The 18049-nt window shown below is 44.2% G+C and overlaps 2 protein-coding genes across 4 annotated transcripts in view; one reads left to right on the top strand and one right to left on the bottom strand.

Moving 5' to 3' along the window:
* Positions 1-233: 233 nt before the first annotated feature.
* LOC106613952 (uncharacterized) lies at positions 234-10438 on the bottom strand. Its single transcript, XM_014216808.3, has 5 exons — positions 9965-10438; positions 5168-5398; positions 3601-4146; positions 2722-2885; positions 234-2498 (listed from the first exon to the last, which is right to left on the bottom strand). The coding sequence occupies exons 1-5, from the start codon at positions 10026-10028 to the stop codon at positions 2454-2456; spliced, it is 1050 nt and encodes a 349-aa protein (XP_014072283.1). The 5' UTR covers positions 10029-10438; the 3' UTR covers positions 234-2453.
* An 887-nt stretch (positions 10439-11325) lies between these two features.
* Positions 11326-18049, top strand: part of ipo13b (importin 13b) — a 49756-nt gene continuing 43032 nt past the window's right edge. Inside the window, exons 1-2 of one of the 3 annotated variants that reach the window (XR_014379016.1) lie at positions 11328-11489; positions 11780-11867. Coding sequence is in view for 2 of the 3 variants with exons in the window: in XM_014216801.3 (XP_014072276.2) it covers positions 11467-11489; positions 11780-11867 (111 nt within the window). In the remaining variant the exon portion in view is untranslated. Of the gene's footprint in view, positions 11868-18049 lie in introns of all 3 variants that reach the window. The other 2 variants (XM_014216801.3, XM_014216802.3) reach the window with 2 other exon arrangements.

The following is an 18049-nucleotide window of genomic DNA, read 5'->3' as shown; positions in this document are numbered from 1 at the left end:
CTTACAGTTCTATCACACAGCCAAGTACTAGACCGCTGCTTGTTTAAATGTTACATTGACTCACTGTACGGCCTGTAAAACAAATGTGATTTTGGGGCTCCTGCAATAAAATTCTGGATAAAGAGCTGTAATAAAATAGTTCATTTGTTGTAGTAACTTTTGTTAGTGTGTGTGTGCGTGTCAGCCACCGCAGCCCAACAACCAAGATCTGTAATGAGATACAGAAACGAGGATGGTTTCATATCTTTAATCAAAAAACATCATCACTCCAGAATCCACGTCAAAACAGTAAAACATATCAACCTTATAATACAACCAGTTCACTTTTTGGCACTTCATATAAGGAACTACTAATACATGGATGCAAATTAACTACCATTCCACTCCACATGGAGTCAAATAGAACCACTCTGTTTCAACTCTGACTTAAGTCCCGTGGATGCAGATAACTGGCAAGACAACAAACGTCAGAGGAGTCTGCAACAAACTAATCTGGTAGCCCAAGCAGTAACACTAAAATCTAGATTAAATCCGGACCGTGGAAGATCCACACTATAGCGTGATTGAAATTTAAAGGCAATGGTTCCGCATTCACGGTAAACGCAGCATATGTCGGCTCAATTGGAAATGACCTTTACATTTCAATCACGCTATAACGCGTATCTTCAGCAGTCTGGATTTAATCTAGCCCAAAATCAGCTAACTTTGACAAACATTCAGAAATAGACATAACTATTGCTTTTCTAATTTGTTTAAAAATGTCAACTTTGGAGTCAATTATACCATGTCGTTTGATTTCAAGTCTACCTTTATGAAGTTGGAATGTAAAGTTAATTCAGAATATTATGAAATTTAGCTGGCTAACTCTTTGATCCTGCTTTGTGCCATACCCCCTTGTCTGTGCCATATATACTGTCTCCAATACAGGCCTATGGCTTCAACTCAAGTCTCCCCAATAGAGGTTGGGGTAGGGAAGGAGGGAGGGGTGTTCTTTTCTCCTGTGTATGTAACACACACAGACTAACACACAGACACACACACAGACTGCATTCCCCTCACATCAATGGAGCATTATGCTCATTATGTCACAAAAGCCTTACATTAAAGAGTTTCTCTCTCTGACCTCGTGCTATACATTTACAATGTCTGTGTTCATGGAGTAGTTTATCAGAGTTCCCTTCCCTTGAGACTGTTAATGGACTGCATGCTAATGGTAGCGGCTAGCACTGACTGACTTGGGCAACAAGTTACCCTCATGTCAAGTAGTTACATGATTAAACCAATGAATGAATTGTATTGAAAGACAACTGACCAAATTCAGTTGGAAACACTGCTGCTGAATCTGCCCTAGGCTGTTCCTTACTAAGACATGTTAGAACATAGGTCTGGGCCTGGCTGTGAGAACTACAGTAACAGACAAACCAGCCTTAGAGTTCACAACACGTGCTTTGAAATGTAGAATTCTAACAAGCATGGAATGTATTGAGCCGCCATGGAGGATGGTTTCCTCTGTATTGTACTCTGTAAATGGCTCTAGTGGAGATGAAGAGTCCATTCAGGCTCTATATAAAGATAAATGTACTAAAGATACTCAGAGAGACAACCTCCCCCCTTACAAGTGTGACTGACCAGGTTTGAACCCAGGTTGCCTGCACGCCACAAGGCTGCGTTAGCCCAATGAACTAAAACCACCAGAGCCTCCCAATAGAGAAACAAAATGAACAATAACAAGCAGGATCTTTAGAGAGGAACTAGTTTCCATGGAAACGCTCAACTTAAATACCCCAAACCACACCCCCCACCCTCCCGTCCCCACATACGCGCGTGCATGCTCGCTCAACCATGCACAGACACGCACACACAGACACACACACACACATACATGTCCTATGTAACGTAAAGTGCAACCGTACTGTACAACACTATATAGCCAGGCACAAGTAGCCTACCAGGCTCTAACTAGTGATGAAAGAGAGGATCCCTCGTTACCGAACACTCAACCAAAACACAGCTGACAGAGTGCACCCTAGAATATAGAAGGTAGAATGTAGAAGTGGGAATGCTGCTGATGGAACTTCGGATCCACATAGACCATGAAAAGAGCTGTTCACACTCACACAGAAACCCCCTGTTGCTCACAGAGACACAAGGGTGGTGAGGGAACGCCAGGGATGCATCTCAATGGTCTAAAATGACGCCTCTCTCTCCTCATCTCTTCCATCTGCACTGATTTGAAAACACAGGGTCGATAAAAGCAATATGGAGGATGCCTATCAGCGACTGGCTTTCACCAGTCCACGTCTCATGTCAGTGCGGATAAAAGAAAGGATATGAGGACAGGGGACAAGGAGAGAAGGCCAGGTTGGACTATAGAGACGCAGCCCCAGTTCAGAGGGAGAAGGTCTGTGGGGGTCTGGCTGTTCCATCAGGTCAGACTGTGTCGTCCATCATCATCAGTAGCTGTACATGGACAGGGGAGTATCCTCCATCATATCATCCTAAACAGGGGAAAACACAACAGGATGTCAGCAGGAACACGAGTAAATGTTGAGCGCTGGTCACGATGACAGGTGGTGAGTGAAGTAAACGCTAATGCTAACAATGGCTACTTAGTGTAATAGCTCACAAAAGAAGACTGACGCTTACGCAAGTCTTCAGGTCTCATTAATGTTAAGCGTTACACTATGTCTTCACCTAACCACTTGTGTTCCATTGTCTCACCATAGGCAGGTCCTGGAGCCTGCGGAACTCAGGCCGCTGATCCCGTCGTCGCAGTTTGATGAAGAGGAGCAGGGTGATGATGGCTGCAGTGACGATGAAGACTGACACTAGTCCAGCTAGGAGGGGGTCCAGGGCAGGTCCACCACTATGGAACACTGGTTCCTCTGCTCGGGTGAGGAGAACATATTATACTATATATACATATATAACACAGGAGGTTGTTGGCAACTTAATTGGGGAGGACGGACTTGTGGTAATGGCTCTAGTGGAATTAGTGGAATGGTATCCAAAACATCAGACACACGGTTTCCATGCGTTTGATGCCATTCCATTTGCTCCGTTTCAGCCATTATTATGATCCGTCCTCCCCTCAGCAGCCTCCTGTGATACATAATATATTAAAACATTAAATATATCATATTATAAAATATAAACACAAGCTATTAACAGGATGTCTTACAAAAAGAATAAGACAGACTTGATTGTAGGGTAGTGACAGAGAGAGTGAGCAAGCCAAGGCTTTCTGGGCATAGGACTAAACTGACGCACCCAGCACTGAACTGGCATCCCAACAAAAGCTATGCTGTTCCCCCCTACACACACACTCCCTCCTAAACATCTAAGGATACTATCAGCTCCACCACCCCACAATCATCTCTCTGTCTGGCAAGAGACAGAGCCAGTCATGGGACTGACGACTGGACAGTTTAGGTTTAGTGTGTGTGGTTTTATTAGACCGGGGTTGGATGTCTCCCCCCTTTATTAGCCAGAGAGATCATAGTAAATAATACTGTGGTTGCTGCTGTTTGATAACAAATAACAAAACACTAGCAACATAACACACACACACACACATACTCAACGAATCCATCTACTCACCATCCACCACATTGAGCTGAGAGGGGATGTCGGCATGCGTTTTAGCCTGGGATGGAGGGCTGCTGGCTGGGGTGGAAGCCGGGAGAGGGGTGATGCTGGATGTCTGGGTCTGGGGCTCAGACGTAGGTAGAGCTGGGGGAGAGGTGGTGGTAGTGGTGGTGGGAAAGGGACTGAGGGGCTGTTTAGGCTGGATAGGGTTAGAGGTATCTGGGTTAGGGCTGGGGGTTGAGCTGGGCTGGGGGGCAGCGGAGGAGTTAGTTGGGTGGGTCTCAGGCCTAGTAGGGGCTGGGGAAGAGGTGGTGGTGATGGGTGAGTGAGTTTTGGAGAGATGAGGGGCATGGCTGGATGGAGTGGTGTAGTGGACAGGTGTGTGTGTGGGGGTGGTGGAAGGTTTGTGAACGAGGACTGTGGTGGTGTGTGTGTGTGTAGGGGCAGTGTGGTTGACAGAGGGAGCATCAGAGGGCTGTACGGTTCCTTCAGTGAAGTTCTCTGGGCCAGGGGTCTTCTCAGGGATGGAAGTGGGGGCAGGGACCCCCACACTGGTGGCTAGAAGAGAGAGGAAGAAAGGTTTTGAAGTGAAATTTAATACAAAGGAAAGAAGGACCCATTAATGTATTAAGTTTAAAAATCTTTTTATCAATTAGAAAAGCAATTGAAAGGTGAAAAGTCAGTCAATATCTGCATAAAAAACATTCAACAAGAAAGAACACAGTTGAACGCACACACACACACACACACACACTCCAATTAGCAGTGTATCTTCTAACTCCCAGCCAGAGGACACAGAGGAGAGACAAGCAGCAGTGTTGTGATGAGATAATATATACCTGTAAAACCTCCCAGAGGGATACAGATACAGAGAGTGAGTGAGGTGCAGGTGGTGGGGGTGTATGTTTGCAATGAGCCAATGTGTGTGTGTGTGTGTGTGTGTGTGTGTGTGTGTGTGTGTGTGTGTGTGTGTGTGTGTGTGTGTGTGTCAGGCTCCAAACTTTCTCACCTTTCTGTACGAAATCACACTGAATTTAATCACAGCGCATCTCTCCTCCTCCTCCTCTTCCACCCCCCTCTAGTTCTACACTCTGCCCTCTTCCTGTATGCCTAACAACACTGTTTCTTGCTGTTAATTCTCTCATGATCTTGTTTTTTCCTTAATTTCTTCCTCTTCTGTCTATCTCATGTTTCTCTTTGTGCTCTAGTTAATAAACCCAACAGTATCCTCCTTTTAAGGACCATGTTCTGTCTTCTAGTGTGTGTGTGTGTGTGTGTGTGTGTGTGTGTGTGTGTGTGTGTGTGTGTGTGTGTGTGTGTGTGTGTGTGTCATCACCTCAGCCCAGTGACAGGTCTCCACTCTGCTTGTGCTGTGTCTGACTATGTTGTGGTTTCTAAATACCCCTGATCTAAGGTGGCATGGCTCTAAATAGACTGAGAACTAGCTGAACCATTTACCTTAAACAAATGATATGTTTAAATGTCAAATTTGAAATGGTATTTTATTAAATAATAAAGTAGTCCTCCGAACCAATACAATTCCATTCATTCTATTTTTTATCTTGTACAGTACACTTACCTGGGACATCTTTTACCACTACGACTGCTGTGTCGTTGCTACTGCTGCTGTTGCTGTTGGAGAGCCCTCCATCAGTGAGGTCGCTGGCTGGCTTTGGGGAGTCTGTGCTGGGGAGGGACAGAGAGCCTGGAGGAGAGGGAGAACCTCCAGGGAGGGGTGCCTGAACAGCCCCGGACGTACCGAGGGTCAGCGATCCGTCTGAGGGAGAGGGGTGAGCACCAGGGTCCTGGCCTGGAGAAGAGAGACAATCAGGGTGACATTTTGACGTTCAGTTAATATGAGTGTGTTGCTGAAGCAGTGCACAATAAAGGAATGACATAAAGAAAGTCAGCAAATAGTATTTTCATGATCTCTGAAATAAGCCAATCTGTGAATGATGCATTTCTTCCGTCAGATAGTCCTTGTTTTCCAGAAGAATGACAGATCTATTAGATCCCTTCAGGACCAGTTAGGATCATTTCTTCCTCCTGAGAAGAGGAGGCTGCTCTATTTTTAAAGAAGTGTAGACAGAGAGGATAGATGGTCTACTGGAATAGATGGTGAGGCAGAATACAGATGTAACATGTATTATTCAACTCTGGTCTATGTCTGCTAAAGAGGAGACATAGGGGACATGCTGAGAATCGGATTCCTTTTACATTTTAAAGGACTGCCATCACGTACAATATGCATATTCAAACACCACTATCTGTGACTGTCTGATGCGCTGACATTTGCAGTTAAACAACACGATTCCTATGCAATTAAGGAAAGCTTGATCCAAGGTGAGCTGACATTTGGAACCCATACAATAGCCAACCAGCAACACTCAATGACCAACTTAAGAAGATGAGCATCAGGTTGGAGACTTAGGTTCACTAATCTGTCTTGTTCGTGTTCCATCTCTCTTGCCCTGCCTAAACAATCTCTAGTGTCAACAGGCTCACCATAGTAATCAGGTAGGTTTTGTCACTGTCAGCATTGGTACCAAAAACAAAAACATTGTAGTTGTTTTTTGCATGGTGACCCACCAGATGAAAAACCCCAGGTCTGTAACCACACGTTAGTGTTGAACCATTAGGGAGCATTAGTTCCAAAAGAACTGCAGAATCGTGCTGATGTAAATGGGACATTTTTAGCTTTGTGTCATGCCTGTTGTCATGCTGTATACACGGTTCAACAGAATTTTATTGCAGCCAGAAAGGTCACATGTGCTATCTGTCTGTCTCTCTTCTCCTCTGTCTGTCCTTCCCTCGTCCTCATTTCCATCTATCTATTCCTCTCCTCCTTACCCTCTTTCCTTCTCACCTCCTTCTCACACTCCCTCGACCTAGCTCTCTCACAGTCCTCCTCCTCTCCCCCCTCTATCTGATAAAGTCCAGAATACCAGTCTAATGCCATTACAAGCCAGTGACACAGCGACGTGGAGCCTGTTATTCCCCTCTCCATCACTCACACAGCTCAACACACACAAACAAACACACAGCTCAACACACACAAACAAACACACAGCTCAACACACACAAACAAACACACAGCTCAACACACACAAACAAACACACAGCGACGAGGAGCCTGTTATTCCCCTCTCCATCACTCACACAGCTCAACACACAGCTCAACACACAGCTCAACACACACACAGTGACGTGCACACAACATGCTGACGGCAAGAAAGCCCATGCATGTACACACAAACTTTTGACATAGCTATAAAAGACCATGCACACACACGAACGTACACATACCACTGTGTGAAAAGTGAGTGGCTGTACAATACTGGCCCTGTTCCCCTGCCTCAGCTCTGTTAGGACTGCTCAGGTCAAGCTGTGGGGGGAGGGTGTGTGTATGTGTGTGTTGTGTATGGAGGGGTTTGGGGAGTTATAAAGGGAACCACTGTTTGCCATAGAGAAACACTTTCCCCTTTTCATGCGTTACAGGGTCACACACATGAACACACACACACACACTCAGGGCGATACAGCATGTACCTGGGGAAATAACTTGACCCTTACGTCTGAAAGAACAGCCAACCATTTCTGTGCTAGCAGCTTTGCAGTTTTCCTTTCAGCACTGGGTGTGTATCTGTGTGAGAAGCTATACTGCGGCTGTTTTCTAGACCCATATTTAGGCTATACAAATCTAGGGACAATCAGAATAACAAGAATATGACAATGCTGCTCACTGAAATAGGCCACTTATTTACAAACACACAATCCTCCTAAGACCCTGTATAAAAAATAAACATTGGAAAAAAAATCTGTATATATATTCAGATTAAAAATGTAAATGTCAGAGTTCACATGGAATATAGCAAAGGAACCATTGTGTGCAACAGTGGCCTTTTCAGAAATCCTTATTCAGGTTTCGGTTTTTGCCCTGGTTTGGCCTCTGTGTAGCCTCTCCTCTCCCCCCTTTTCTCTACTTCTCCTCTCCTCAATCCTCATCACCTCCTCTCCTCTCCTACAATTGAATCTAACCAAGCTTGGAAGAAAAATGTCAGTTGACTACATGACTATAGACTAGAAGATGACTGGATGTCACTTTAGTCGACAGCATATACAGCCAACTCCAGGCTTTGACATTCAACTGACTGAGTTTCCACTCATTTACGAGCAGCAGCAAATGCCATCCTGTAACTCTATGCCATTTCCAAGTTCATTTTAATACCAGCTTGAAGACCTTGTGACAGCATCGTGCTGCAATGAATAAAACATGTTCAAATGTCAACCTGTGTTTCCCTGTCCTTACTTAGCCACCGAAGACTATACACTCTGCTAAGTAGAATTGAGAGAGAGACAGAGAGAGAGAGAGAAAGAGAGGGGTGAGAAAACGGAGAGAGAATCTGAGATGGCAAAAAGAAGGATGGAGGGGTCAGAAAGGGAGAGAGAGATGGGAGGGAGAGGTGAAAGGCAGTAAGAGAAATGGAGTTGAGTGAGAAGCTGAGATCTGGTAGAAGTATGGAGGAGGAGGAGGAGGAGCTAATACTGCAGCAATAAGTGCTCTGTACCTTTATAAAACACTAAGGCCTGTGCTGCCTCTGTATTAGATAAGCGATGTGTGACTTTAGTTTTGGGCTGGCTTCATTGCTGTCTAGGAGAGGGAGACAAAAGTGAGAGACAGAGGGAGCTGGCCAGAACACAGCTAAGAGTGTGGCAGGCACATAAATGTTTGTTCTGAACTATAAATAACTGTGATTGTTCCAAAGCCTACTCAGCCCCTTCTACTGACTGCACACACACACACACACACACACACACACACACACACACACACACACACACACACACACACACACACACACACACACACACACACACACACACACACACACACACACACACACACACACACACACACACACACACACACACACACACACACACACACACACACACACACACACACACACACACAGCGTATGTATATTGGAAACACAAAATTGTAGAAATCCTTGGTATAATGGGATAGAGTGCTTGCCTTGCAACCCTAGACCTCAGTTCGAGTTGTGGTCAGGCACTGATTTGGGCCTAAATTTGCGATTTTTTGGTTGGAAAGTGTGCTAGACATCTAGGAGCTGTGGCAGACACACAGGGCATCTGTAAGAACCTCAGGTTCTAGGAACTAGGCCTTGGAACTTGGTAGGAACACACCCAGTCTGCCTGCATCCTCCCTCTGTGGTTTGACGAAACAAATATAATTGTGTGCATCTCAAGACACTAGACAAGTGTCCTGTAGTTCCACCCCAGCACTAACACGTTTGCCTTTGATTAGTTGAATCAGGTGTGTTACTGCTGGGCTGGAACAGAAATGTGCAACGCTGTGGGCCCTCCTTGTAGGAAAGGTTTGAGGAACACTGGTCAAAGGCAGCATCCTTTCCTCCTTTCCTTCATCTGCACCATAGATAGAACAACCGTTACATTATCTATAATGTGCACAAAGATATAACACCCACACCATGGAACCAGGGTCCAACCCTACAACCCCCATGCTTGTTCTCAGAAGATGACCCTGTGTGTTTGTGTATATGTGTGTGAGATAAAGATACCCTAGACTGATTACAGTTAAACAGACAGTCATTATTCTGAACAACAAAAACTGATCAATAGGAATATCTAAAAACAGCTTCATTGTGTGTGAGGACTACTGTATATGCTGAACTGTTTGTGAATAAAATCTTTGTTCATTGTAGCAGACCAACAAGACGACTTTTAGTGGCTGGCATGGCTCACTAACTGATTCAGAGGGAGTTACAATTATCATGGTAGGCCTACCACTTGTTAACAGTGTTATAACCTAGGCATAGACTGTCTGCATCGCTCACACACACCTACTTCTTTACTGTGACTGTGAAATGTGAACTAATAATGTGAGAGACAGAGCAGACCATCAAATTAAACACAGAGAACACATATAGGATCAGCAGAGGTTTGAGAAAGAGAGAGAGAGAGCAAAGAATGACATGATGAAAATGTAAAGGTGGATTTGAAATGGCAATTTAGTATTTACCTCAAGAGGTAAGCAGTAGCAGGGATGACAGGAAGATAGAGAGAAGAGGAAAAATAAATGGACTGAAATAACTGCTAGAGGCATAACTGTATTATAAGCCTACAGCCACAATGACTTCGACATACAGCAAATAAATCACATGGGCTTTTTGCTTATTCAAACAGGCCACAACTTATCCATCATGCGCACGATTAAAAAACTAAAAAGGATCCGATTGCCAAGACTACAATGCATTGTGTGTGTATTTATTCTAACAACCCCTGAAACTGCGAAAGAAAACACAGAAGTGCGAATCCCAGAGCTTCTTACCTTCTACATTCGAACCCAAGCTGAGGATCAGAGCGCACAGAGCGACGAGTATTTTCGTCTCCATCGCTCTCTCCTATGATATAACAGTAACTATTAGAACACGGATGCCGTCTCGTCCTCTTCGCAGAGGTCTGTTGTAGTTAGTTCTCTGTGGCCTCCCAACTATAAATAACTGTCAGCGCGGCGGCCCTGTGGAGAGCAAGAGTGAGCTACTGTGGCTTGCTTGACGAGTCTCCGAAGTGCACGAATACAAAGTATTCTCCTAAGCGAATACAAAGTGCCACGTGTTTAACGCAGTTATAGTTGGGTCTCCTTCCCTGCTGACTCACTAGTTCTAGCCACTGTACCTCGGCAGTCTGACGAACACACAACGTAAAGAGACCCAAGCCAAATAGACTGATTTTCCTATTAGCCTTTGGTCAGAAAGAGGAGTGTCATCGCTGAACCATCACAACCAGTGACACAAGTGCCAATAGAAGGGGCGTGATGGAGAGAGGGGAGGGAGGAGAACCAGGAAGGGGCACAGAGACGCCCTGAAATTACAACTCATACAGCAGATTTATCATACAGTCTGTGACAGAAATAGAGGACATGATTTTCTCTATAAGGGATGCACCCCTTATATGGTGTAGAGAAAAATGGCAGAGGCATGTCTGTTCTACATAATGTTCTAAGAAAATAAGCCCAACATACAAAACATTGTTTTACTAATTGTTAGGAACATTTACATTTGTTGGCTCTCTGGAAAGAAAATACTTTATTTCGTGTCTTTTTCACTGACAAGAAATATAGTCATATTGAAAAATCATATCTAAAAAATATTAAATTGATCAACTAAATTGTATTTCCCACCAAGAAAATTGAAGGCTACTGTCCTGTCATCAACTGACATAACTGGCTGTGACATAACAGGGCGTTTTACTGTAATAAAAATGTATGCAATGTTTTCAAACAGCCACCAAGAGGCCCTGTTGCACTGTAAACCAATCTACAAAGCGACGAGAATCCATAGACTTGCCCCTCTCGTCTTGCCACATGCAAGCAACGTCAATTTCTGTCACCTTTTCATCAACATTGAGGTAGTCTATCTTGCCTATGTATTGTTAGGAAATAAATGCAAAACATCCATGATGTTGAATACCATAAGAGTCAAATATATGGCTCTGCATAGGGCTATACACATGTATAACACTACTAGACTTTAAAATTCAAGACTGGAGCATACGTAAAACATATACCATGAAAGATTTCCATACAATTTTAATGCCTGATAATTTGTCTTTATAAAACGATCACTGCTATGAAAGCAGGGCCGTGGCAGAGGGAAAGAGAAGTGGCATAATAGCTTCTCATTGGCTGTGGGGACAGTGACGTTACAGAGGCTGAAGTCGGTAGCTGGGAACTGGCAGCATCTGCATTATTTCTACCGTCGTAGCAAAGACAGAGACAATATACTGGATATTTAGCCAGTAACAAGTAACACACATTTCTAATGCCAACGCATGTTTGGATATGAATTAAAACGGTAGGTTTAACTAGCTCCGTAGGTTGTCTTTACAGACACATTTTCAAGAGGGTAACAAGATGCTTTGCTAGCTAGCTTGTCCCCAGACATACAGAATAATCGGGGCCCAGAGAGGCCGGTTAGCTAACAAGGTTTAGCTTCGGAAGCTAAAATTATTTAGCTAACACAGAAGAGCCAGTCATCCAAATCGTGGTTACAGACAATTGACTAGTGCCGCGAACTGTAGCTCGTTAACAAGCTAGCCAGACAGCTAACTAGCTAAAGGAAGCGGCTCCGCCTTTTATTGACAGACAGACTGGTTGGGCTAACATGGAGACATCGGGGAGAATAACAACCACGCCAGATGCCCACGACTTCACAGTGGAAAACGTGGAAAAGGTAAGAATCTTAATCTATGGACAAATTCACCAATCAAACAAGTATAATCAAAATATCAGATGTGTGTAGCCAGACGTGTTTTTCAAGAATGTATTTTCAATGGGGTAGTTATAATGGTAGGTGGTATAGCTTTCCACATATACAGTATCATGACATGAGTTTATCAGCTAACAGTGGTGTAACAAACAAGTCGTTTTTTTGTCTTTGCACTGAATGAGACCAGCTAGTCTTTGCAGCTGAAACGTCAACAATAGCAAGTCTTTATTCTGTCCCCTTGCCTGTGTATTCCCCTCACCATTGGTGGAAAAAGACAGTTACTCAAGTAAAAGTGAGTCACTCAAGTAAAATAGTACTTGAGTAAAAATATTTGGTTCTAAATATACTTAAGTATCAAATATTCCTTATATTAAGCAAAGCAGACGGCACCATTTTCTTGTTTTTAAAATGAAGTATAGCCAGGGGCACACTCCAACACTCAGACATCATTACAAAAGGTGCATTCGTGTTTAGTGAGTCCGCCAGATCAGAGGCAGTAAGGATGACCACGTGTTTTCTTGAAAAGTGCTGAATTGGACCATTTTCCTGTCCTGCTAAGTAATCAAAATGTAATGAGTACTTTTGGGGTTGGGTAAAAAGTTCATCATTTTCTTTAGGACGGTAGTGTAGTCAAAGTTGTCAAAAATATAAATAGTAGGGTAAAGTACAGATACCCCAAAAAACTACTTAAGTGGTACTTTAAAGTATTTTTACTTAAGTACTTTACACCAATGCCCCTGACTAATCTAAACCAATAGCTATGACTGGAGGGCTGGTCTCTCTGTATAATTGACTCAGGGCGATACATCTGTCCTCCTCTCACCCTGTCTGTGTGATGCACTATATCATCCAAACTACTCTGGTGAAGGTTGTTGTGACTGAATGTAGGCTAGAAGAAAATGGTAGAGTGGAGTGCATTGTGTATACAGTGCAGAATATCAACAAAAAAAGTAGAACTAAGTACTATTTGGTTATGTCGAGGTCTAGAATGTAACAGAATGTAATTGTTTGCTGTTTGGGGTTTTAGGCTGGGTTTCTGTATAGCACAAAGGGCTTTATAAATACAATTGATTGATTGTACAGAAAGAGAAGAGGCAAGGCACTCTATACTAGGGTTTTAAATGCCTTTATTTCTATGGCATGTGTCTGCCCACTTGAGATTATTTCTCTGATGATATAATTTCTAGTAGTCTATGTAGAGAGTGTTATGCTTTCTGTCCACATTAATCTTCCTAACATGTCATACACACACTGTATCTATTCCTCTTCATCTGTCACAGACTGACTGCCTGGCTGGCAAGTGGTAGGATTCATCATCAGTATCTAGAACATCTAAAGCTGTTTAATGAATCCAGCAGCTGATGTGTGTGTGTTCCCTATATACCGCCACAGGGAATGCCCGGGCTTGATAGGCATGATAAAACAGATACCATACGCACACAAATTAACTTTTTTAATATGCAGCAGAACACAAACCTCAAGGCAAGTTTTGATGAAGTGTGTGCTGGAGCCTGGTGACAGTTGGTGTCCTCAGTGCTTAGGAGGACAGAGGAGATAGTACACAAATATGTTGCCCAAAGCTGGTGGTCAATAAGATGGCAGGCTCCATCTCTCCCTCTCGCTTCCTGTGTCTCGCTTGCTCTCTCTCACATTACTTGTCTTTGTCTAGGCATCTTTTCTTTCTCTTATCTCCCCTTCACCATCCTTCTCTGTTGTTATTTTTGTGTGATTTCCCCCCCACCCCCTTCAGTTCCTCTGCAGACAGTCCTGTTACTGTGATCTTCTTACATTATTATGCCACCTGTTTGTCTTTGTCTGTCCATCCATCCTGTCTGTGTCCCTCTGTCTGTCCCTCTGTCTGTCGGTCTGGTCTAAATTCAGAGAAAGATAAAATGTTTGTGTGCATTACAGTCCATGAGTCTTTGATCAGGCCTGACTAATTGTGTCCCCATACTGCTGTGCAGTGGAGATCTCAGCTAATGATTAGCCAGCTGGGAGCGAGAGAGAGAGAATTCTGGTACTGGAGGTCATTATAGCCACCAGCCAACTCTCCATCTCTGTCATCTAAGGTGTGTGTGTTGGCATGCTGTGGCTGTAGGTTTCTGTGATGAATCTCCCTGTTGCTGGGTGGCTGGTGACCAGGGCCAGAGGGGACGAGAGGGGGTTGGTGGAGAGAGGGACGGGTGAGACAAATAAATTGTGGATGAGATGGAGGAGCGAGTTGGACGGAGGTTGGGAGAGGGTGGGGTAATGTCTGACATTGACAGTAAAGAAAGGATGGAATGTGGGAGGGATGATTCGACCGTCTTGATTAAGAGAGGGAGAGAGAGGTATGGAGAACAGGAGAGATGGGGAGATGCAGTGATAAAAGTGGAGGGAGAGGAAATTGAAGTGCAGGGGGAGAGGGAGAAAGAGTAAAGATGGAGAAAGGTGTGGCTGTGTCTCAATAGATACAGGTTGCTCCTTCTCATTGGCTCTTTTCTGATTCACACAATATATAGCTAGAGTGTGTCTCAATTGTGTGTAGCTTCCTCTCTGTCTCCTCTCCTTAATCTCTGTGTCTCGTACTGCTGTGAATAGGGAAAACTAGGCCGGTGAAAGCAGTCGTTGGCCGGAAGGTGTCCACCATATGTGCTATTGTTTTCAGATAGATGCAGATGAGAGAGAGAGAGGAGACGAGGAATGGAAGGAGAGCAAAACACTGTAGACCAGGGCTCTCCAACCCTGTTCCTGGAGCACTACCGTCCTGTAAGTTCTCTCTCCATCCCTGTTCCTGGAGCGCTACCGTCCTGTAAGTTCTCTCTCCATCCCTGTTCCTGGAGCGCTACCGTCCTGTAAGTTCTCTCTCCATCCCTGTTCCTGGAGCGCTACCGTCCTGTGAGTTCTCTCTCCATCCCTGTTCCTGGAGCGCTACCGTCCTGTGAGTTCTCTCTCCATCCCTGTTCCTGGAGCGCTACCGTCCTGTAAGTTCTCTCTCCATCCCTGTTCCTGGAGCGCTACCGTCCTGTAAGTTCTCTCTCCATCCCTGTTCCTGGAGCGCTACCGTCCTGTAAGTTCTCTCTCCATCCCTGTTCCTGGAGCGCTACCGTCCTGTAAGTTCTCTCTCCATCCCTGTTCCTGGAGCGCTACCGTCCTGTAAGTTCTCTCTCCATCCCTGTTCCTGGAGCGCTACCGTCCTGTAAGTTCTCTCTCCATCCCTGTTCCTGGAGCGCTACCGTCCTGTAAGTTCTCTCTCCATCCCTGTTCCTGGAGCGCTACCGTCCTGTAAGTTCTCTCTCCATCCCTGTTCCTGGAGCGCTACCGTCCTGTGAGTTCTCTCTCCATCCCTGTTCCTGGAGCGCTACCGTCCTGTAAGTTCTCTCTCCATCCCTGTTCCTGGAGCGCTACCGTCCTGTGAGTTCTCTCTCCATCCCTGTTCCTGGAGCGCTACCGTCCTGTAAGTTCTCTCTCCATCCCTGTTCCTGGAGCGCTACCGTCCTGTAAGTTCTCTCTCCATCCCTGTTCCTGGAGCGCTACCGTCCTGTTCACTCCAACCATTATCTAGCGCACCTGATTTTAGTAATAGCTGGTTGATAAACTGAATCTGGACGGTTTTGATTTAGAATATGTGGACAACTACAAATACATAGGTGTCTGGTTAGACTGTAAACTCTCCTTCCAGACTCACATTAAGCATCTCCAATCCAAATTTAAATCTAGAATCGGCTTCCTATTTCGCAACAAAGCATCCTTCACTCATGCTGCCAAACATACCCTCGTAAAACGGATCAACTTACCGATCCTTGACTTTGGCGATGTAATTTATAAAATAGTCTCCAACACTCTACTCAGAAAATTGGATGCAGTTGATCACAGTGCCATCCGTTTTGTCACCAAAGCCCCATATACTACCCACCACTGCGACCTGTATGCTCTCGTTGGCTGGCCCTTGCTTCATATTCGTCGCCAAACCCACTGGCTCCAGGTCATCTATAAGTCTGCTAGGAAAAGCCCCGCCTTATCTCAGTTCACTGGTCACCATAGCAGCACCCACCCGTAGCACGCGTTCCAGCAGGTATATTTCACTGGTTACCCCCAAAGCCTATTCCTCCTTTGGCTGCCTTTCCTTCCAGTTCTCTGCTGCCAATGACTGGAACGAATTGCAAAATTCACTGAAGCTGGAGACTCATATCTCCCTCACTAACTTTAAGCATCAGCTGTCAGAGCAGCTCACAGATCATTGCACCTGTACATAGCTCATCTGTAAATAGCCCATCCAACTACCTCATCCCCATATTTAAAAAAAATAAGTATAATTCTCCTTCGCAACCCAGTATCTCTTCTTGCACATTCATCTTCTGCACATCTATCACTCTAGAGTTTTAATTGCTAAATTGTAATTACTTCACCACTACGGCCTATTTATTGCCATACCTCCCTAATCTTACCTCATTTGCACATACTGAATAAAGATTTTTTTCTATCGCGTTATTGACTGTATGTTTGTTTATTCCGTGTGTAACTCTGTGTTGTTTGTGTTGCACTGCTTTGCTTTATCTTGGCCAGGTCGCAGTTGTAAATGAGAACTTGTTCTCAACTGGCCTACCTGGTGAAATAACATTTAAAAAAAATCAGGTTAGTTACAACTGGGGTTGGATTGAAAACCTACAGGATGTTAGCTCTCCAGGAACAGGGTTGGAGAGCCCTGTTGTACACTGTTGAGATGTACATTAAGTGTACAAAACAATAGAAGCACCTTCCTAATATTGAGTTGCACCCCCCTTTGCACTCAGAACAGCCTTAATTTGTCGGGGCATGGACTCTACAAGTTGTTCAAACATTCCACAGGGATGCTGGCCCATGTTGACTCCAATGCTTCCCACAGTTGTGTCAAGTTGGCTAGATGTCCTTTGGGTGATGGACCATTCTTGATAGACACCGGAAACTGTTGAGAGCGAAAAACCCAGCAGCGTTGCAGTTCTTGACACAAACCGGTGGGCCTGGCACCTACTACCATACCCTGTTCAAAGGCAATTAAATATTTTGTCTTGCCCATTCACCCTCTGAATGGCACACTTACATAAGCCATGTCTCAATTATCTCAAGGCTTTAAAATCCTTCTTTAACCTGTCTCTTCCCCTTCATCTACACTGATTTGAAGTGGATTTAATGACATCAATAAGGGATCAAAGCTTTCACCTGGTCAGTCTGTCATGGAAAGAGCAGATGTTGCTAATGTTTTGTACAGTCAGTGTAGACCTAGTCTCCCAGTAGGTAACTCTAACAGCTGAGTTCAATGCACACGCAAACATCTCTTCAGTCTCCAACAGCAAATCGATTGAAAGCTAAATTGTGCTTCCCAAAAGTGGATAAGAAGAGGAGTGCAAATTGATACAGAAGTCAGCTCTCTCTCGTGTGTGAGCGTGTGCGTTATGGAGAAGTAGGTTCCTGGCCCTGTCTTGGTTCCACCAGTACAATAGCCTTTGTTCCAGCTGTCTGTGTGTATGTGCCCAGCACAATTCCTTTGTGTGTGTGTGATAATAATGGGTACTGTGGCCAGGCAGGCTGGATCTACACTACCGGTCAAAAGTTTTAGAACACCTACCCATTCAAGGGTTTTTCTTTATTTTTACTATTTTCTAGAATAAGAAGTGAAGACATCAAAACAATGAAATAACAGATATGGAATCATGTAGTAACCAAAATAGTGTTAAACAAATCAAAATATATTTGAGATTCTTCAAATAGCCACCTTTTGCACACGCTTGGCATTCTCTCAACCAGCTTCATGAGGTGATCACCTGGAATGCATTTCAATTAACAGGTATGCCTTCTTAAAAGTTAATTTGTGGAATTTCTTCTTAATGTGTGTGTTTAACACCATTTTTGGTTACTACATGATTCCATATGTGTTATTTCATATTTTTAATGTCTTCACGATTCTACAATGTAGAAAATAGTCAAAATAAAGAAACCCTTGAATGAGTAGGTGTTGTAAAACTTTTGACCAGTAGTGTATATCCTCTCCAAACATAATCCAGTTAGTGTGTTATTACATCTGTTACCCAACAGAGGTAGCCTAGACCACCTCATCTCATCCCATTTGGATGGCTGCCTGGGTGGACCTGGTGCCAGCACCATAAAGCTAACGCCTATCCAGTCCCTTT

The sequence above is a fragment of the Salmo salar genome, chromosome 10 (assembly GCF_965601325.2).
Source record: "Salmo salar chromosome 10, fSalSal1, whole genome shotgun sequence".
Taxonomy (NCBI): Eukaryota; Metazoa; Chordata; class Actinopteri; order Salmoniformes; family Salmonidae; genus Salmo; species Salmo salar.
The sequence above is the reverse complement of the archived record's forward strand: the minus strand, read 5'-3'. Positions and strand labels throughout refer to the sequence as shown.